This window comes from Globicephala melas, chromosome 1, assembly GCF_963455315.2.
Source record: "Globicephala melas chromosome 1, mGloMel1.2, whole genome shotgun sequence".
NCBI lineage: Eukaryota > Metazoa > Chordata > Mammalia > Artiodactyla > Delphinidae > Globicephala > Globicephala melas.
This window is the reverse complement of record NC_083314.1, coordinates 81,089,974-81,112,178: the sequence shown is the minus strand read 5'-3', so window position 1 is coordinate 81,112,178 and position 22,205 is coordinate 81,089,974. Positions and strand designations below refer to the sequence as shown.

The window sequence follows — 22,205 nt, the reverse complement described above, 5'->3', positions numbered from 1 at the left end:
AGCTTTATGTGCGCAGCTGTAAAATGCCAGAAATATGCTCTATACTTTTAAATATTTTAACAGTGTCCTGGGACTTGTCTGTCACTACATTCAGAGGGACTTCTTGATTAATCTGACTTGCAGGGCATGTACTTCGTCTCCTCTGTGCTGCTGATCCGAATGAGTATGCCTCTGGAGTACCGCACCATAGTCACCGAGGTCCTTGGAGAGCTACAGTTCAACTTCTATCACCGTTGGTTTGATGTCATCTTCCTGGTCAGTGCTCTCTCCAGCATACTCTTCCTCTATCTGGCCCACAAACAGGCACCAGAGAAGCATATGACACCTTGAACTCATGCCTATTATAGACTGCTACAGGCCAGTGGTGTCAGAATTTGGATATAAGAGGGAAAAAATGGAGGGGACCGGGGCCTAACATTTTTTAAACAAAAAAATGTTGTGGTAGCCTATTCTACCTCCAGCTTACACCTGCCTCCTCAGATGATACTGTAATCATGAGTAGCATCAGCTACTCATGATCACAGAAATGAGAGCGAGAAGTAACTCAAGCTAGTACTCAGCCAAGAGCACCCTGTTTGGGTTTGAGGCTGGTGCAGTATGCTGGGTGGTGGGACTGGACAGAGCCAAGAAACTAAGGGGAGAGAATACACTGGAATTCTGGGCTAAGAGAGATCTAAGGTAGCTGGGCCAAACACATGAGATTCTGTTCAAGTCAAGGATCACATGGAGAAGGTTATAACGTTCCCTTGAGGTTGACTATCATTAAAATCAGAGATTGTTAACACTTTGGACTTAGCATCATTTTATCAAGGATAGCTTGGTTAAAAAGTTATGCTTGTGTGATCTAATATGAATTGGCATCCCACCCTTCCTCCCCAGCCCCTGTCCCCTTAAAATAACCAAGAGGTTATCTGTCCTGGGGAAGGAGTGGTCTGCAACTGAACTAGAGTCTACCAAGAGAGACTTCAAAGTATGTCATTTTTCTTGATTTCCTTTCAACTTATTATTTAAAAGTGAATTACTCTAAATTCAAGTCAGTGATGCTATCTCATTTTTTCTTTTCATCTGCCCCTCGTGCTGTGGGGTAAAACAATGAATAACTGTTAACTGGAATAAGTCACTTTCCTATCCTACGACTCAATTTCTTCATCTGTAAAAGGAAGCTGTTGGAAAATTTGTAGAGCACTCAGATATGCAATTTAAGAAAATCCTGAATTTTATTACCAGGAAGTCTCTTTTTATTACTAAGATCTTATTCTGAGTTTTATTGTGTTTTGGGTTTCTAGAGGCAACATGAAGGTTAAAGCATAAAAAGTTTACCAAAAACAAAAGCACTATTAAGGTTACATCAGCTAACAGGCAAAATTTAAGCATACTCAAAAGGCATTTTTAATGGCATTTATTTTAGCAACAACAACATTCTTACAAAGGATAATTTTTATAGGCTTATCTGCTCAGGTACTTTAATTAGCAGTTCTCACACATACAAATTTATAAATCATCTTTGGTGCTCTAGGAACCTACAGAAGAGATAACAGCATACAGAGAAATGTAGTTAAGTTGAAGCTTGAAAGAAATCAAATGAAAAGCATCTGGCTTCTGCCTTGACTTTTCCTAAGTTGACCATAAATAAGCTATCTGCAGTAGCCACCCCTAAAACAGATGACAACAGAAGACAATCACACATTGACAAACTGGTTTCCAGAGGAGTTCTTCTCTAACAGAGACAGTAAACCGGTGGTAGCTCATTCCTTAGGAAAGGATTCCTATTAAATACCCAGAAACAGCTATCAGCCAAAGCTATTGCTTGTTCTCATCACATCTCTGTATCTTCAGAATTGGAAGAAGAATGAGAGGCTGTACTGTGGGCCTGTTCAAAAGAAAACAAAGGATCTATAAGTGGTAAGAGTGTGAACATCAGGAGACGGATGATCTATTCTAGAGTTGCATGACTTAAATCAGGGAGTAGAGTCACTCACTAGAAGCCAGGTGACCTGAATTCTATGCTTGGCTTTGTTTCCAGTTTGCTGTTTGACACTAACATATTTCTTAATGTCCATATATATATAATTTCTTTTCTATAAAGTTAGCATAGTACTATAATGACTTCCTATAGAGTTATTATAGAATTTTTTAAAGACACCTAGAATACAAGGTCAATGGCTATCATGTATGCTGTGGTCTGCAAGTCTGTATCTCCCTAAAATGGGTGAGTTGAAATCCTGTTCCCCAGGGTGATGTTATTAGGAGGTAGGGCCTTTGGGAGGTGATTAGGTCATGAGGGCAGATCTCTCATGCTTGAGATTAGTGCCCTCATAAAAGAGGCCTCCCGGAACTCCGCAGCCCCTTCTTCCATGTGAAGGCGTGGCCAAAGTCAGCAGTCTGCAACCTGGAAGAAGTCCTTCACCAGACACTGAATCTGTCAGTGCCGTGATCTTGGACTTCCCAGCCTCGAGAACTGTGAGAAATAAATGTCTGTTGTTTATAAGCCAACCTGTCTATGCTATTTTGTTTAGCAGCCCAAACAGACTAAGACAGCATGTATTCATTAAAAATGAGTATTTGTTGGGCTTCCCTGGTGGTGCAGTGGTTGAGAGTCCGCCTGCCGATGCAGGGGACATGGGTTCGTGCCCCGGTCCGGGAAGATCCCACATGCCGCAGAGCGGCTGGGCCCGTGAGCCATGGCCGCTGAGCCTGCGCGTCCGGAGCCTGTGCTCTGCAAGTGGCCACGTACCACACACACAAAAAAAAGAAAACCCAAAAGAGTATTTGTTTTTTATATTACCAATCAATAGAAATAATGTAACAGAAAGAATATAAAACTTTTAGAGTCTTGGCTTTGCCATACATTTTCTTTATGAACTTAGGTCAGTTTACTTTTGGACCTCAAGTTCACCTGTGAAAAGAAATTGAGACTTACCAAGGAATTTATCTAATCCAAATACATACGGAATAATGCTTACTCTTCCCCAGTAATAAAACTTGAATATCTGCCAATTATTTTAAAAACAATACTGTCACTAACCACCACCATTCATTTTCATGCTTACCATGAAGCAGGCACTGCTCAAAGCACTTTAACAGTCTTAATTAATATAATCCTGATAACAATCTGACAAATTATCCTTGTTTTATAGGTGGGGAAACTGAGGCACGGAGAATAAATCCATTTACCCAAGGCTGATAAATGGTAGATCCAGAATTTGTACATAAATAGTCTGATTCAGTTTCTTCTGGTGGTTCCCATTATAATTTTGATAAGTTACCGTCAACTCCATGCTATGAAAAATAAGATGTTTGCTGTTCTTATACCATCTCCTCTCTGCCACGATAAATAAATTTGCTAGTTCTCGTTACACTGTCATTTTCTAGTATTTTAGGAAATCTGTGGTAAACATAGACACATGGTGCACTTATTAAGGACTTTACCGGACTCTGGTTAGTTAGATCAGTAAAAGAAATGCATCACCACTCACTCGTTCTTTTGCCGTGTGCGAGTCTTGCTCTGCTTCCTCTGGCGTTCCTTCTTCAGGATCAGGGGTGTCATCCAGTGGATTAGCCATGGAGGAAACGATAGGGATTTTCTTAGCCTGGAAATAATCATAGGCCTTCTTTCCACAGACTAAGAGTATGACATTCTTGCCACTGCTCTGGATTCTGTCCACCACCTTCTCATAGGGCTCATCCAGTACGTTCACTCCATTCACTTCAATGATGACATCCTCATCCTCTAGCCCAGCCAGGTCAGCAGGGCCACCCTTCTGTACCTGTGGGCAGAGGTTCTGAGTTATCACTTCCAAACACAGATAACAGAATGTTAGACTAGCTATTCTTCAGAGAAGAGATGAGGACATTGAGAATTTATTCTTAATCATGTTATTATTTCTCCTTGAGGTAGAGAAGTTGAGAATGGTGCTCTATTGCTTTTCTCCTTATGCAAGCTACAACTTCTGTACTCAGATGAGTAGTGTCACAGTGGTTGAATATCACATGTCTTCTGGGTTGAAGGCATTAGATTGCATAGGTCTGCCTTCTTTGTTCCCAACTTGAGAGCTGTAGAGATAGCCTCCTCACTGTCAGTCCCTGCAGGGTAGGGGCATTATGCCAAATGCACAGAAGCAAACAAGTATCACTCCCAGAATCATTAGTGACGGTCACCACAGTCATGTCAACTCACTCTGTTTACAGTATTTGATTTGAAAGTATCTATAGAGACAATTAGGTGGAACAGATGTTTAAGAAATGAAAGATGTGAGCTTAGGATGTACTAGTGCCTATCTTAAAGGGTACAAGACCATAACAGCATTTATTTGAACCCACGTGAGACCCTCAGTGTAAGCCTTCCATGTAACCTTTTTACTGAGCCATCAGTGAGTGGGAGAAACTGGGACTCTCCTAATTGTGACTGTTTGTTGGGCTGCCGGAACCAGATCACCATACCTCTTTGACGAATGAGCCTGGCTGACCCCGAATCGCATTTAAGTGAAAGCCATAGCCATCTTCACCCTTGACCAGCCTGCAGAGTTTAGGCTTATGACCTGCTACTTCCTCTGTAGTATCTGGGCTTGAGACCTCCAGAGGGGCAGGAGTAGGAACTGGAGCCTCCTTGACAGACCCATTAGGCAGTTCTTGATTTTGATAGTAGAGTAATGGAGAAAAGCCAGCCTTTTGAAAATAAAGGGGGAAAAAAAAACCCCATTAATTGTAAGTATGGGAAGTTACACTTTATTAAATGTGCTGATTTAATTTATAAGGTATCCTCCATGTTCCACTCCTCTTCCAGATACATCTGGCTGTGGGCTGTAAAATTTCTCTACTACCCCAAACAGAAAAGGTATAAAGGAAGATTGAGCTTGGTTATAGAGTAATGAGTGTAAACGTGTAAACAAATGTAAATATATATAAAATAAAAGCAGTATAGAATGTTGTACAAGGATCCAAAAATAAGTCTAACAGAACTGCCAGTTTATTCTGATTCCATGATAGTGAGCGAGTCACTGAACAAACCATAGGCAATCTCCCTGTTAGGAGATTATAGACCTTGGGTGACTTGCCCAGTACCTCATGCGGAGCAGGTTCACCTGGCCCTTCCCCTTCAATAAGATGGTCTTCAGAACTCTTCAGAGCTCCTTAAACACATTAGAGAAAGTGAAACATGAGACTTCATTTTTACCACTATTTGAATTACACGCAGTAATTAATTGAGGGAGCGGGTAGAGGAGGTTGGCAATCATGTGATCACATATGGTAACAAAAGCCAATTCCAACCATTTGCTACTTGCTTCTCCCCCTCCCCCTCCCTCCTGTATCTGCTGTACTCAATTTATTTTACTATTTATTATTGTAACCATTAGCTGACACTTCTGTTAAACCAGACTCCTCACTATCTTTAAATACTTCTAATCCATCTCAACTCCCAGACCATCCATGTGAAGAAGACAGTGATGGTCTCAAATATAAAAGAGGCATAGAACAGGAAACATATGACTGGTTTGTGTTACAGAATGAAGAGTTTAGCTGAGTGTGGGTTTTAGTTGAGAGAATTAAAAGGGTATATTTGGGTATAGTAAGATCTTGGATCAGTAGTTAAATTATTGCCCACAGCATCCAGGACATTTGTTAGGCAATGAGTAGAAAATCAAGCAATTGAAGGTGAGTACATGTGCTCTGCCCCAAATCATACTGTTCAGCAACCTGGATAAAACTGGATTTGGCGTCCTGGTATCATCTGTCTTACTAACCCCAAGACCACATCTTCCTTTCTTATCAAGAGAAGCACCAGCACAGAACCTGCTAGTTACCTAATTCAGCTAACTTCAGACCTTTCAATGATATACTTGCAAATCTTCCCACATTTCTTTCTCTTTAAAATGTGGACAATTGGAGGCTTCCCTGGTGGCACAGTGGTTAAGAATCTGCCTGCCAATGCAGGGGACACGGGTTCAAGCTCTGGTCCAGGAAGATCCCACATGCTGCGGAGCAACTAAGCCCATGCGCCACAACTACTGAGCCCTTGTGCCACGACTACTGAAGCCCACGTGCCTAGAGCCCATGCTCTGCGACAAGAGAAGCCACCGCAATGAGAAGCCCATGCCCGACAGCAAAGAGTATCCCTGCTGGCCACAACTAGAGAAAGCCCACGTGCAGCAATGAAGACCCAATGCAACCAAAAATAAAAATAAGTAAATAAATTTATAATTTAAAAAAATGTGGAAAATTGGGACTACCCTGGTGGCACAGTGGTTAAGAATCCGCCTGCCAAATAGAACTACCATATGACCCAGCAATCCCACTACTGGGCATATACCCTGAGAAAACCATAATTCAAAAAGAGTCATGTACCAAAATGTTCATTGCAGCTCTATTTACAATAGCCAGGACATGGAAACAACCTAAGTGTCCATCATCGGATGAATGGATAAAGAAGATGTGGCACATATATACAATGGAATATTACTCAGCCAGAAAAAGAAACGAAATTGAGCTATTTGTAATGAGGTGGATGGACCTAGAGTCTGTCATACAGAGTGAAGTAAGTCAGAAAGAGAAAGACAAATACCGTATGCTAACACATATATGGAATTTAAGAAAAAAAATGTCATGAAGAACCTAGGGGCAAGACAGGAATAAAGACACAGACCTACTAGAGAATGGACTTGAGGATATGGGGAGGGGGAAGGGTAAGCTGTAACAAAGTGAGAGTGACATGGACATATATACACTACCAAACGTAAAATAGACAGCTAGTGGGAAGCAGCTGCATAGCACAGGGAGATCAGCTCCGTGCTTTGTGACCACCTAGAGGGGTGGGATAGGGAGGGTGGGAGGGAGGGAGACGCAAGAGGGAAGAGATATGGGAACATATGTATATGTATAACTGATTCACTTTGTTATAAAGCAGAAACTAACACACCATTGTAAAGCAATTATACTCCAATAAAGATGTGTAAAAAAAAAAAAAAAAGAATCCGCCTGCCAATGCAGGGGACATAGGTTCAATCCCTGGTCCGGGAAGATCCCACATGCTGTGGAACAACTAAGCCCATGCGCCGCAACTACAGAGCCTGCCTTCTAGAGCCCGCAAGCCACAACTACTGAAGCCCATGTGCTTAGAGCCCGTGCTCTGCAACAAGAGAAGCCACCGCAATGAGAAGCCTGCGCACCACAATGAAGAGTAGCCCCTGCTCGCCGCAGCTATAGAAAGCCCGTGCACAGCAACAAAGACCCAATGCAGCCAAAGATAAATTTAAAAAATAAAATAGAATGTGGAAAATTGTCAAAGTGACTCATCACAAGCAAAAATACCACTGATGTCACTACCCAAACAAGCAAATCAACTGTATCTGACAGTAGCAGCTAATCTTGAGGCAGAGGACAGTAACATTAAACACTTAATGAGTTTTTACTCATTCTTCACTCAAATATTTGGGTGTCTAGTATGTTCCAGGAACTGTTTTAGGTGTTTGTTTTATTCACTGATATATATCAAAGATATCCAACCACCTCCCACCTACCCATCTATGGAACTTACTTTGGGCTGGAGGCGGTAGTGAAGACGGAGGAAGAAGATGGCAACAAGCATCTTTTTAGGTCCAATTTCTCTCATATTAACCAAAACATTAAAATTATAGTTCAGTCATGCTGTCATAAGTTTAGGAGGCATTGACAAGGACTTGATGCCAGAATTCCCTTTACAACAGCTACAGCAGTGACCTGACTTCTGCTTGATTTTTTCCACCAACTGGGAGCTCCCTGCTCTGCAGAGCTTGTTCCTGGCAGCTTCAGTTGTCCTTAAGCCAAAAGATAGCTCCCTGTGCCTTCTCTATTTGGTCAAGCTGTGCCCCATAGAACACCTCAAAAATAAGTCTACTTCCTGCACATAATAGCCTTCCAAATTCATTAGATAGATTAGATAGATAGATAGATAGATATAGATAGATAGATAGATAGATAGATAGATAGATAGATAGATAGATAGATATAACATTTTTTAAATCCATTCATCTGTCAGTGGACACGGGTTGATTACATCTTTTGGCTATTGTGACTTAATTTGTAGCCTAACATGTTGTCTATTCTGGAGAATATCCCTTGTGCACTTGAGAAGAATGTGTATTCTGTTGTTGGATAGAGCGTATGTCTGTTAGATCTAGCTGGTTTGTGTTGTTCAAGTCCTCTAGTTCCTTACTTCTGTCTGGTTGTTCTATCCAGTATTGAGAGTGGGATATTGAAGTCTCCAACTATTATTGTAGAACTGTATTTCTCTTTTCAATTTTGTCAATTTTTGCTTCATACATTTTCCCAGCTTTAATGAAGTATAATTGACAGATTGTATATATTCAAGGTGTACACATGATGAGTTGCTAGACATATACATTGTGAAATGATTACCACAATCAAGTTAAATTAACACATCCATCACCTTACATAGTTACCATTTAACTTTTCAAATTCTTGAAGATGTTCTTTCTTCCCCAAAGTCTATGCTTATTCAAGCGAAATATTCACGTAGTGTCTTACGAAACCTCTGCCCTGTTTACCTTTCTTGACACTGGCCTTAAAGTGAGGTTCTCAGAACTGGACACAATGTTGATTTAACAAACATTTATATGTGCCAGGCATTATTCTGAATGCTCCAAATATTAACTCATTTAACACTCATAGCCACCCTTCACTGTAGCTATGCCCATTTTACAACGAAAGAAACAGGCACAGGGAGGGTAACTTACCCAAGATTACATTACTGGTAATTTCAGGTATAGTCTGACCAACTCAGTACAGTAATACTACCATCTCCAGAAGCTAAGTGTCAATGTAACCTTAAGTTGCATTTTTTGGATAGGGGCAGAGTGTCATCAAGACAAGTGTCTTGAAGTATCTAATCAAAATGTTGTGCTGGGAGGGCTTATGGCATAATAAAACCTGCATTCACACACCAGCTTCAGTCTGCTAAGCTGTGTGACTTTCGCCAATCATCACTTAGTCTAAGTTCCATTTTTTTCATCTAAAAAGGAGGCTAGGGGGCTTCCCTGGTGGCACAGTGGTTGAGAGTCCGCCTGCTGATTCAGGGGACACGGGTTCGTGCCCCGGTCCGGGAAGATCCCACATGCCTCGGAGCGGCTGGGCCCGTGAGCCACGGCCGCTGAGGCTGCGTGTCCGTAGCCTGTGCTCCGCAACGGGAGAGGCCACAACAGTAAGAGGCCTGCCCATGTACCGCAAAAATAAATAAATAAATAAACAAAAAGGAGGCTAGTACTACCACCACCTCTCATAATATTCCTCCCTCTATATCACTTATACACCTTTGGATGCTTCTATTATTGCATATCACATAGAACAAGTTCATCTTTGTTCGTTTTTGTGACCAACACCCAGCAAGGCAGATGGTGCCTTAGGAGGCCCCCAAATGTCTGCTAAGCTAGAGTGAACCTCAGTTCTTGTGACAAAACTGTTATAAAAACCTTAAAATGTGCAGATAATAGCTGTTGTGATTAGAGGAAATAAGGTTAGTTTGACACCAGTTGGTCTTGGTGAATCTGTGTTTCTACTCCCTTGCTAAGGGCTTATAAACTGTTTAATAATCCTTTCTAGGCTTTTACACGGGATTGATAGAATGTATTGGTCTATAGTTTAAAATCCAATTATTCCCTATTTGGGAAAGTTAGGGCTACATCTGCTTATTTCCAGGCTATTGTTCATAGGTTTTTCCCAGGTCACCAAGAGAGATTCTGCAGTTATATTTGCAAATTCTTTCAAAATCTTGAATCTAAGGACTTAAAACTCATGTACCAATCACTTGGCATTCTCTTATCTCTACCAATTTGAGCTTCAATGCAGCCTTTATGATGATTTTATGCCCCTTCCAGTATGAAGATCAAAGTGGTAACTTAGCCAAAGTTTGAGGGCATGACTGAATGGACCCAACCTTAATTCATGAATATGTGGCCTTGTATTACTTACCAGTTTATATATGTTTTCCGTCTCTTTGTCCACCACCAACAGTGAAGTCTGGTCTCCACCCTTTTTAATCATTTCCACCACACTGTCATGATCGAGGGACTCCACAGACTCGCCGTTGACAGCAACCACCAGGTCATTGTTCTTCAAGCCAGCCTTCTCTGCCGGACTTCCGGAATCTATGTCCTTAACGATTTGACCTACTCACCCCCACCAAAAAAATTAATAAAATTATCAGAAAGACCACTAAAAAACAAACTGAGGGATTTCTGCTGGAACCTAAGGCCCTTATAAAATAGATATAAAAGGCATGCTGAGTACAACTCCTGTCCTTCCCACTGGCACCCTAGGATGTCTATACACATCCTATCCAGCCTCATTCTTTGGTCAGAACTCATTCCAAGAACAAACCCAGCCATTAATAATGAAAGGGTTTTAAAGAATTGTTACTAAAACATTCTAAAAGTGTTTGGGATTCAATCTTAACAAAATAGCATGCTCAGCATGCTGGCATTTTCGTAGCAGTTGGGCAAATTCAGTTGTGAACGCGTTTGTGTGTGGACGCCACAAGGATGTGTCTTTAGCCTTATTCTCGTGACTTAAGCTATCTTCACCGGATGCCTCCAGATCTCTCACACTTTTTTTTTGTCCTTCGTTCAATTTTAACAAGCTCCAGTTTCACTTTTCCAGCTAGCTGCTTGGCATCTCCAACTGGATATCTCATAGATTCCTCCAATGCAATGTATTCAAACCAAATATCATCTTGGCCCGTCTCCCTCATCTTGGTCACCTGTTAGTGGGAGCACCATCTCCCCAGGCACTGACACTTCGCAACTGATTCTTCCTCAGCATCCACTCCCCCTGTCTAATCAGCCAAGTCCTTCAGTGCTACCTTAATATTTTTATACATCTCCTCTTCTCGAGTCCTAGATCCTCTACCTGAACTTCTACCTAAACTGCCACACCACCTTACCAGTTGCTCTCCCTGTCCTTAATGCTCCCCTTCTCCAATGCAGACCTGCCTCCTATTCATCCTGATGCAATGTCTGACCGAGTCACTCCCCAGGGCAACAGCATGAACATGGGCTTTGGAACTAAACAGACCTGAATTTGATCCTAGCTGTACCACAACTAACTGTTTGACCTTATAGAAATTATCCTATCTTCTTCAGGTCCTCAATTTCAGCAATTCTTGCAGAATTATTAGGAGTAATTGAGATGTGTAAAGCTCCCGAGACACTGTAGGCTTAATTTTTCTTCTCTCTCACACTGTTCAAAAAACATTTAACTCCCCACTGACTATAGAAACAAGTCCAAACTCCTCAACACGCACTAAAGGTCCATCATTTCTCGCCGACCAAGCTTTCTAACTTGGTTTTCTGTGCTACACGTTAGATGCCAGTAAAACTGTGCCTGTGTTTTCCTGCTTTATTCACACAATCCTGTCTTCATGAACTGGCCTTCCTGTCCCCACTCCATCAGCTTGCCCAAATTGTATTCATACTACGAAGCCTGAGCTCAAGTGCTGCCTTTACTAAGAGGCCTCCCAGTACATTTTTAGTGAGAAAAACTTGCTCCAACATTGAATCTCCACAGTATTTTATCTGCCCTGTATTAAGGTGCTTCTCACCATCTACCTTCAGTTATGGACACACATGTCTTATCTCCTCTACTAAACAAGAGGCTTCTTGACTGAAGAATTCTTGTCTGATTCACTTGATATTCTCAAGGGCCCTGAGAATACATTTTTACATTATATGAACCAAATTAATGTTTCATAAATTAATATAAATATATGATTAAAAGAAAATAGCAACTTCTGGGTGAATAACAGTTCACATGGCCTGAACCTACATTTTTTTAATGTGTTCAGCTTCTGTAGGAGGACCTTAGTTCTTTCCTTATTGAATTATAAGAACCAGAAAGACTCCTGGTTCTCTTCAAGTCCCAGATCCCAACCCACCCTCTGCCTCAGACCTAGGGGTGTGTTGGAGCTGCCTCACACCAGCTCATGAAAACACTTCTCAACTTTGCATTCGGTGACAGCATGTTGGTGGCTTGAAATCAGACATGGTGGGAGTATTTACACCACAAAAAACAACACATGCTACAAATTAGGGCTTTTTTTTTCCAGAGAGCCAATTTACCAGCATACTACTGCCCAGATCCAAAATTCTGCCTTATAATTCTGCTGTGGAAACCTAGGGATGCCCATCATCAGGCCCCCATATGCACGGAGTTAAACTGACCCAGCTACGCTTCCTAGTTTCTTACTACTTCCTTCATGAATCTGGTGGGGGGTTGGGGGCCTAAAGGAACTCTGGAGTCAGACTGGGATGAGGAATTGGATGGTTACACTACCAGGTTTTCTGCTCTTCTAGTGCCTTACCTTTCTGTTCTGGGCCTGCCCTCAGATAGAAACCATAGCCATTGCTTCCCTTCTTCATCTCCACAACCCGGGGATGGTGGGGTAGCAGTTTCAAACTGGCTGTTTCTCTCTTGAATTTTATCTTCTGCTCACTATGGTGCTTGTCAGTTTCCTTGTCCACCAGCAGAAACATGACGCGGCTTCCGGACTTCTTCACCTGCAACAACATACACAGGTGAGGGCCAACATCAATCTCCAAGAATGATGCTGGGAAATAGGAAAGTTTCTGTATCAAGGCACACAGTCTATAGATTCAATAGGAAATATGAGATGTGAGGCCTGAGTTTAAGCTGTAATACTGTTTTCTACCACCTCACTGGTATTATGTATCTTCCCTTGTACAGTTGTTGTTTTTCGCCTTCTTAAGTATGACCTCACCCACACAGATGCTAACTGAACCCAAGTGAAAGCTGTGTACCCAGAAAGGTATATAGGTGAAGACTAGGAAAGGAGTTTGAAAAAGAAAGTAAAGGTCTACTTTGAAAGATCCTTCTACCAAGAGAAGATAAAGTTGGTCAATTTTCAAGGTTCTATATGACCCCAAAGGAAAACTTCTGCCAGACTTCCCTGGTGGTGCAGTGGTTAGGCATCTGCCTGCCATTGCAGGGGACATGGGTTCGAGCCCTGGTCCGGGAAGATACCACATGCTGCGGAGCAACTAAGCCCGTGTGCCACAACTACTGAGCCTGTGCTGTAGAGCCCCCAAGCCGCAACTACTGAAGCCTGCGTGCCTAGAGCCAGTGCTCCGCAACAAGAGAAGCCACCGCACACCACAACGAAGAGTAGCCCCCAGTCGGCGCAACTAGGGAAAGCCCATGCGCAGCAACGAAGACTCAACGCAGCCAAAAATAAATAAATAAATTTATTTTTAAATTTTATAAGTAAATAAATTTATTTTAAAAAATCCTCTGAGTGTTTTCCATGTGTCATGGAACCATGCTAGACATAAGATTTGGGATATAACAGGTCTTCAAATACTCCCCACGTGTAGCTCAATATTCATCACCACACTGGTTATCTTCCAGCTTGTATTAAAACATTTTAGTAACATTGGCTCAACATTCACTTTATTATAAATTTAGAGGGGGATTCCAACCCCCTCTAAATTGGAATTAATTCCAATCAATTACAAATAAGATCCAAAAGATAAAGTTAATGGTTCTTTAGAACACTTTTCTTCAAGACAACATGAAACTAGCAAAGGCCTTATTCAAGACAACATGAAACTAGCAAAGGCCTTATTCCAAAACCCTATATTAACACTTTATACCACTAGTGAGTCTGTTTGCTCTTAATACAAAGGGTTAGCTTCCCATTATTATAGTCCTCCCATCATAAACTACCATTCCTGTCTTCCTGTCACTTCCAATGAGAGCAGAGTAAAAGATACGATAAGAAAAGTACTCCTTTGGGATATACCTTTTCAACCACCTCCTCATGGGTGGCCTCCTCTACATTCTCTCCATTCACTTCAATCAAGTGATCATCTGCCAGGACTCCGGCTTTCATAGCCACACCTTGAGGTTTTATATCAATCATGCACACTCCCTTTTTACCTGAAAGAGGGTAACAGGTGAACAGGTGTCACAACTCCATTACACGGAAAGTCCAACAGCAAAGGGTTTTCTCCCAATAATACAATATTAGAACTTCAAATTTTAGGGCTAACTCCAATAGACTTTGGCTTCTGATTTAGAATGACAATTAGAGCTCATAGCGCAAAGCTTGACAGAGCCATTACTCAGTTGGCTTTTGTTGATTTGAATAGGATTTCTGAGCCCAACTGAATGCAAAGAAGCAATCTCAGGTGGCACTGGCTTCTTGAGCCAGAAAGTACCAAACCATGCCCACACTGCATCCCTGTGTCATACTCCCTTTCTTTGCATTTGTAGAATTAGAAGTCGTCTGCTCCATTCTGTCCTCTTTAATTAATGCTATCACCAACCACCACATCCAGTGGGGTGAATAAATCTCACTGATGCAGGCTAAAGAGGGCAGAGGCACAGGAGGAGAGGAAAGCATCCACACAGTCATTGTGTATTAGTAGGTGGTATGATTTAGGTGCTTCTTAAAGAAATGCTGTCAGTTCTTTCAAGATATTAACATATCAGCCTAGGCAAAGGATAGCTTCATAATGACTACATAAACAGTTTGCAAAGAATAACAGTAATTTAAACTCTGCTTCCTTAAATACTTAACATTTCTCCTGTTACCTTGCTATGTATTTGTCATGAAGAAAACATTTTCTTCATAACGCTAACCTAAACCATTCACCATGGACATTACACAAAGGCCGGATGAGTAGAGTCTGAATTACAATTTCTTTTTCTTTCTTTTTTTTTTTTTTTACCATTTTACTGATAACCAACCTCTGAGAAATGCCAAGCTTCCCTTGACCACTTACATCACTGTGTTTTAATAACTGACAAACTTGAGAAATACCTCTTATAGCTAGTTTATTTCTCTTGCTACAGGTTAAATAAGCCTTGGAAACTATTTTATGTTTACTATTGGTCTGCTGTTTAGCACTTACCAAGTTATGACCCACTATCCGTACCTCTCTAATACCAGAAAGAACAGGGAAGGAGCAACCTTAGAGATGGAACCAAAAGGCTAACACAGCTATGGTTCCAACCTCAATGCCAGTGGAATCATTAGAAAACCATGGTCAACTGAGCGTGGGTCAGCCTGCAGCTCTGAAATTCTAGAAACAGAACTTCTAGTGTTTTCTGATGGTTGGGATTTCTCAAATCACTGTACCTCTCAGCTAGAGGTCAGGAAGTCACGTCAGAGCGTGGCCACAGCTGAGGGTACTATTTAAATGCCACAGGAGGGTGGGGATTTTTGCAGTGTCCTCAGCAACTGTAAGAGCGGCTAATACATAAATAGGTACTCAAGAATTTTTTGAATAAGTGACTACCTGGGCATTCTGAGAGATGAAAAGAGATATCATTCTAATTCAAGAGTGGCTATCGTGGAGAACCTCCCTTCTCTTGCCTCTTTTTCTCCATTCTCCCCTCCGTCTTTACCCACGAAGAAGCATCAACCCTCTAATCCTCTGGCCTCAAAGGCTCAGACTGACAAACACTGGGGGACCGGAGTGCCCAGTGTCTCCCACACAGTGCTGCTGTGTCTTTGCACAACTGTGCAAAGCAAGGGAAAGGCCAGGGAGGGAAAGGGAGAGAGAGGCTGCTGTTGGATCTCCATAGCAACTGAAAATTAGTCAAAGGAGTCATTAACAGGGAACAGTATCTTTCTTCTGGAAAGCTGTTTGTCCCTGCCCCACCCTGAAGCTCACCTTGGACAGTTTTCAGAGAGAAGCCATAGCTACTCCCCTCCTTCACCAGGTAGCAGAGCCGTGGCTGTGTCCAAGTCTGTGCTCCTCCATTCATTACAGAGGGCAGCTTCTTATCATTCAAACTCGACTCCTGACTTTGACCCAACTCTTTCAAATCTACTTGTTTTTTCATAGCTTTCTCATAAGAATCCCCATCCAGGACCAGTAAAATCACTGAATTGCCACTTTTTCTGACCAGATCCACAACCTAGGAGGAAGAAAGAAAAAGGTTAACTTTAACAATAACCCTCTATCAACCACCGGGGTGGGGGCCGGGGGAGGGCTCACCATCTGGCTCATTATCTGGCCCTGGACATTCTACTAGCTGACCCCTGACACCCGAATAGTTAGCCGATTGTGCCCCAGCCGTCTCTGCCCAGGCCCCTCCCGAGATCCAGATACAGATTAGGCTGGGCCTCTAGCACGACTGTAATAGCCCAACCCTAGCCCAGGGGACTTTTGTCTTTTTTGTTTGTTTGTGTTTTTTTGCTGTAGCGGGCCTCTCACTGTTGTGGCCTCTCCCATTGCAGAGCACAGGCTCCGGACGCGCAGGCCCAGCGGCCATGGCTCACGGGCCCAGCTGCTCGGCGGCTTGTGGGACCTTCCCGGACCAGGGCACGAACCCGTGTCCCCTGCATCGGCAGGCGGACGCTCAACCACTGCGCCACCAGGGAAGCCCTAGCCCAGGGGACTTTTACTAGGACTGGTTCTTTGCAGGGACGAATGCTGCCCTAGAGCACAACAGGTCCTCCTGGGTCTATGGAGACAGCATAGTACAGTGACAAGAGCACCCACTTAGAGGCAGACAGAATTGGGGTAAGGTCAGACCCTCCCCCATGTTCACTACATGCACACATTAGCAAGCTAAGGTGACTGAGCCCCCACTTCCTCATCTATGAAATAGTCATATGAACCTCATGAGTTGTGGTGGGGATTTAACAAAATAATGAATATGAAATTGCCTGGTATAGTTCCTTTCATGTAGCAAATATGCAATGCACATTAGACCTGACACTATTCAAACCTAGGAATAATTTTTACAGTTCTTGGTCAATCATGGGAGACTTGATTAGCCGGCAGAATATAGCTGTAAAGGTGTCCTGCCTTGCCAGTGGCAGCCAGGAAGGCTCCACTGACCCCCAAAACTAGAATCAGCAGAGATGTGGGAGCTGAAGAGATCCTAGAAGCAGAAGAACCCCAAATGTCCCATTTACCTGCGTATGCTCTTTCTTGTCCACAAAGACACCATTGATCCTAAGAACTCTATCTCCATCCTGGAGACCTGCCTTCTCTGCTGGGCTACCCTTCTCAACCACCCGGACCAGGTGGCCATCAGTGTCCTTCTCAATTCGCAGGGAGAAGCCATAGCTTTGCCCTTCCTGTTTAGACAGCTTGCATTCGCGGGGGTTGAAGGTGGAGGCCATTTCTGTGATGAAAAACAAATGGGTAAATCCACAAGACAGAAAATCTAACTGGGGTGAGAAATCTGTCCTCCATCTCCTATACCTCTATTCTTCCGTCACACCAAGTCCAGACTGTTCAGGTAGCAACATTCGAGGTATAGGAAGCCACCTTCCAGGACTTGCTAGTGACTTCTAAATCTATTTCTCCCCAGAGATGACCTTTCACGTGAATTTCAGACCCATGTATTCGGCTAGGTACTGGACAGAGATGCTTCCGTTTCAATAGCTGCAAAACAAAATTCCCCTTTGTCCCCTGACCAAAAGAAATTAGTTCCAAATATATTACCTAAAAATTTTAAGAAAATCCAAGTCTACTTTCATTTAAATATTTGAAGAGCTTGCCAAGTTCTGGGCATTGAAGATAAATCTGTGGACAAGACAGACCTATACTTTGCCTCTCATATCAGGGAGAACATGTTTCTACAGAAACACGTGATGAATGATCTACTAGGGAAGAATAGCGTGATAAGGGAGAATATAACAGAGTGTCTTGGTAGTAGGGAATGGGGTGGGAAGAATTAAGAATGGCTTCCTGGAGAAATGACTTTTCCAAGAGCTGAAGAATTAGTAAGAGTGGTGAGGTGAGACAAGATAAGGAAGACTTCAAACAATTAAAAATCAGAGAAGCCAGGCCTGAGAGCTGACCTGGTACATTGGAAGCAGATAGAAAAGTGGTTTCTAGGACGCTGAAGTTCTAGTCAGAACAGAGTGGGGATGCCCGACAGAGAGAGGATTCCTGCTGCCATGTCAGATCTCTCCCTCCTGAAGCGCTTCCGTTTCCACCCATCCTGCCCCTCCTTTCACCCCATTGCAAGAGCAAGGCTCTGGGCCACAGGAGGAGGAAAGGAAAAGTGTGAAAACCAACAGGCACCCAGTCATTAAGGGTCAGATTCCTGCTAGGCACAGGGAACTATATTCAATATCCTGTGATAAAACATAATGGAAAATAATATGAAAAATATGTATAACTGAATCACTTTGCTGTACAGTAGAAATTAACACAACATTGTAAATCAACTATACTTCAATAAAATTTAAAAAAAAAAGATTCCTGCCAGGGGTCCCCAACACCTCCTGGCTTAAGCACTTGAGAATAGAGGCCAAGAACTGCTGGTGCAGAGCAGAGCCCCGAGAGCAGTAGGCTAGACTCTGCTGGTTAATCTGCCTGCATGGCAAGCCCTCACGTTCCCCTCGTCACAGCTCCCTCCAGTAACTCAGAATAAACCATCCGTTTCTCCTGGAGGGACAGGAGCAGATGACCGCACAGGGTATGGGGGTGGAGGGCGAAGGAGAGACAGCAAAGTGCTCCAGGCTCCCGAGAAGCCAAGCCATGGTGATTGGAGGTGGCCACCTCTGACTCTGTGCCCACAGAAACATACAGTACAAATGGAGCAGAAAGCCTCCCACGGCCCGATCCCTGGGCTATTGCAGGGTCTGGCAGCCGAGCCACCAGGGGCATGAATGACTAAGAAGCCAAGGAAACAAGAATGGACAATGTTTCCACACTAGTCTATATAAAATAGATAACTGACAAGAACCTACTGTAGAGCACAGGGAGCTCTACTCAGTACTCTGTAGTGGCCTATATGGGAAAAGAATCAAACAAAAAGAGGGGATATATGTATATGTAAAACTGATTCACTTTTGTTGTATACCCAAAACTAACACAACAGTGTAAATCAACTATACTCCAATAAAAAAAATTTTTAATAAAAAAATAAATAGACAATATTTCAAGTGATCTCTTATGAGGGCCTGAGGCCCAAGCCCACCCCAATGAGGATCAAGGGCAGAGAAAAGTGAAACCACAGTCACCACGATCACCGTCCGCATCTGGGAGAGCATTGCAGCTCTGTCTTATCATGACCAACCACCAGGAAGATGCTGCTTTGGGAGGAAAGGGGGAAAGTAGGGAGTTAGGGGCGGAGAGGGCAGCGCCAGAGTGGGGCTTCCTCACATGCAGGAACCTGTGTGTGGCCCCTCTGACTCTGACCCATGACTTTTCTTTCTACTGATCATCCAGCCTGCAAGCATTCCATTTTCCAACTGGAATCCACATCTATGTCCAAACTTACCCCTAGATCCCTATCAGCTCTCAATTTCATAGGCCTGAAAAGCCTTGAAGGGAAAAAAAATAAAAGCCCTCTGAAATTTGGAAGTATCAATAATTATAGAGAAACCTCATCCAAATCCTACAAAATTTGAAACATGTCCTTAAAACTATTCAAAATTGGGCTTCCCTGGTGGTGCAGTGGTTGAGAGTCTGCCTGCTGATGCAGGGGATGCGGGTTCATGCCCCGGTCCGGGAAGATCCCACATGCCGCAGAGCAGCGGGGCCCGTGAGCCATGGCCGCTGAGCCTGCACGTCCGGAGCCTGTGCTCTGCAATGGGAGAGGCCACAACAGTGAGAGGTCCGCGTACCGCAAAAAAAAAAAATTCAAAATAAGGGCCATTAGATGCTATGTTTTCATCAAGAGATGAGTATGTTTCTGATCAGCATATGAATGCTCGTTTCTAAGGTACCCACCCCTACAATTCAGCCCTCTCACACTCTGCAATGGCAACCACAGGATCTTACTCTTTTTCTCAAGGATGGAAGATGAATCCTCCTTGCTCGTAGGGCGGTCCGGTGTTTGGGGAGAGAAGAGACAAAGTTTTCCTGTATCTCAATAGAGACCTGAAAGTCTGATATACAAGGAAACACAAATCCCTGTTTCTGGGCAAAATCTCAAGTTGTTTGTGTGTGTCTTTCTTTCTTTAAAGTTTCAAACAGCCAGACAGTAATCACTCAGATCTGCACTTATGTCTTTGAAGCCTCAGGTGTTCGAGGTCAGAGTTTCTTTTCACAACTATGGTTGAAGCACAGAGAATTAGAGCCAGTTCACACCGATAAAAATACTGATAGAAATGCTACCACTCTGGGTGGGAAACAGCTGCTGTCCCCAGGCCCAGATTACATCCTTCCACCCTGTCTGCTCTTGCCACAATTCAACCACTAAAGGATTAATGCTGCCCCCCACACCAAACTGATGAAATATTTAACACCTTCAACTGTACCGATAGAGAAAGCTGATCAAAACCCCCAAAGCTTGGCCTTACATAGGGCCCTGAAACTGTTTGTTTCCTGTGCCATCTTGTAGAGAGACAGTTCAACTAGGAATCACGAGGGCTGGGCTCTGGTCCAGCTCCAGTCCTGGGTTTGTCTAGTCCACAGCCTGGTTTACACTGGCCCCTAAATCAGGGCTGGCATCAGTCACTTTAGCAAGACTCTGTCACTGCTCCATGATAAGGATGCCTGGAACTCTGGAACACAGGGCCTAACTAGGAAGGATCTCTGTATTTAAGGATACTGTTTCCTGTTTCTTCCTCCTTTTCTTGCAAATCAAAACCACAGTGAGATATCATTCACCTCACACCTGTCAGAATGGCTATCATCAAAAAGACCACAATTAACAAATGTTGATGAGGATGTGAAGAAAAGGGAACCCTCGTACACTTGTTAGCGGGAATGTAAGTGGGTGCAGCCACTAAGGAAAACAGTATGGAGGTTCCTCAAAAAATTAAAAATAGAACTACCATATGATCCAGCAATTCCACTCCTAGGTATATATCCAAAGAAAATGAAAACACTAATTTGAAAAGATACACACCCCAATGTTCATAGCAGCATTATTTACAATAGCCAAGATATGGAAGCAACACAAGTGTCCATCAACAGATGAATGGATAAAGAAGACGTGATACACACACACACACACACACACACACAATGGAACACTACTCAGCCATAAAAAAGAATGAAATTTAGCCATTTGCAACAACATGGATGGACTTGGAGGGTACTGTGCTTAGTGAAATAAGTCAGACAGAGAAAGACAAATACTGTATATTATCACTTATATGTGGAATCTAAAAAGTAAAACAAACAAATGAATTGTTTGTTTGTTTAAAACAGACTCACAGATACAAACTAGTAGTTACCAGTGGTGAGAGGGAAGGAGGGAGGGGCAAGATAGGGGTAGGGGGTTAAGAGGTACAAACTACTATGTATAAAATAAATAAGCTACAAGGATATATTGTGCAGCACAGGGAATACAGCCATTATTTTATAATAACTTTAAATGGAGTACAGTCTATAAAAATCTTGAATCACTGTTGTATACTGAAACTAATATAATAGTATAAATCAAATATACCTCAATTTTTAAAAATTAAAAATAAGTAAGGTAATAGTTTTAAAAAAAAAAAAAAAAGGATACTGTTTGCTATTTCTTCAGCCCCCACCCCCATCTTCTGCTTCTTGAGAATCCAGAGATCAGAACCCTATGGTGGAGAGATATGCAATTAGTGAAGGCCTATGGATTTCCGTAATATCATATCAGCGATCATCTGATTGAGGCTGGAGTCCATCAAACCCTCAGCAGGCCTTAGTCCACAGTTCAAACAGCCAAAATAAAATACTGGAAATGGAAGAAAGCTCTAACCGTTTCTGAGCTCTGGGGGAAAAAGTCAATTTTTGGCAACAAAGTTGCTTGTCTGTGGGAAGAAGAACAAAGTGCTGGTGGGCAGGAAAGACTCAGTGGTGAGAGGCAAAGAGATTTTTTTAATCAAACTTTATTATTAATCATACCTTTAGACCCCACCTTCTTCTAAAAGGATTCGATTATTGCTACCAGGAAAGGCCATAATATATCCAAGGTCGAGAAGAAAAAGTAGGTACATTTTAGAAGTTAGGAACTCTAGCTAATGACAACAGAGGAGGGTAGGTAGGACCTGTGAATGTGACCAAAGAAAGAACTGAAGCCACTGGGCTATTTTCCACAGGAGAAAAATAGCTGGTGGGACCCAGGGGACTCTCCCAAGGCCAAGGTAGCCAAGGTCTCCCGGCTCCAGGCAGCCATCGACATGGACCCACACATGATCCGAGTCAACACCCACCCTCCCCAGCGGTGCTGCACAGAGCCAGGAGTCCGGGCAGGAGCTGTTCCTGAGAGGAACACAACCACAAAAGTGAGACTCA

At 42.8% G+C, this 22,205-nt stretch overlaps 2 protein-coding genes across 3 annotated transcripts in view; one reads left to right on the top strand and one right to left on the bottom strand.

Annotated features, from left to right (window-relative positions):
* GPR89A (G protein-coupled receptor 89A) overlaps positions 1-3,352 on the top strand; it is a 42,986-nt gene extending 39,634 nt beyond the window's left edge. Inside the window, exons 14-15 of one of the 2 annotated variants that reach the window (XR_009564237.1) lie at positions 124-1,902; positions 3,138-3,352. Coding sequence is in view for 1 of the 2 variants with exons in the window: in XM_030869253.2 (XP_030725113.1) it covers positions 124-330 (207 nt within the window). In the remaining variant the exon portion in view is untranslated. The other variant, XM_030869253.2, reaches the window with a different exon arrangement.
* PDZK1 (PDZ domain containing 1) lies at positions 1,384-17,148 on the bottom strand. The gene is made up of 8 exons (XM_030869250.2): positions 16,937-17,148; positions 15,684-15,930; positions 13,805-13,941; positions 12,347-12,542; positions 9,961-10,157; positions 4,441-4,665; positions 3,477-3,767; positions 1,384-1,870 (listed from the first exon to the last, which is right to left on the bottom strand). Exons 1-8 carry the CDS (start codon positions 17,144-17,146, stop codon positions 1,817-1,819), a joined length of 1,557 nt encoding a protein of 518 aa, XP_030725110.1. The 5' UTR covers positions 17,147-17,148; the 3' UTR covers positions 1,384-1,816.
* Between the last annotated feature and the right edge of the window lie 5,057 nt (positions 17,149-22,205).

Excerpts from the sequence above, each read along its gene's own strand:
- PDZK1 (XM_030869250.2), bottom strand. The coding sequence starts at position 17,146 with ATGGCCTCCACCTTCAACCCCCGCGAATGCAAGCTGTCTAAACAGGAA. Across the intron at positions 10,158-12,346 it reads GGCAGGCCCAGAACAGAAAG|GTCAAATCGTTAAGGACATA; the intron begins GTAAGGCACTAG and ends GGGGGTGAGTAG. Across the intron at positions 4,666-9,960 it reads CGGAAAACATATATAAACTG|GCTGGCTTTTCTCCATTACT; the intron begins GTAAGTAATACA and ends TATTTTCAAAAG.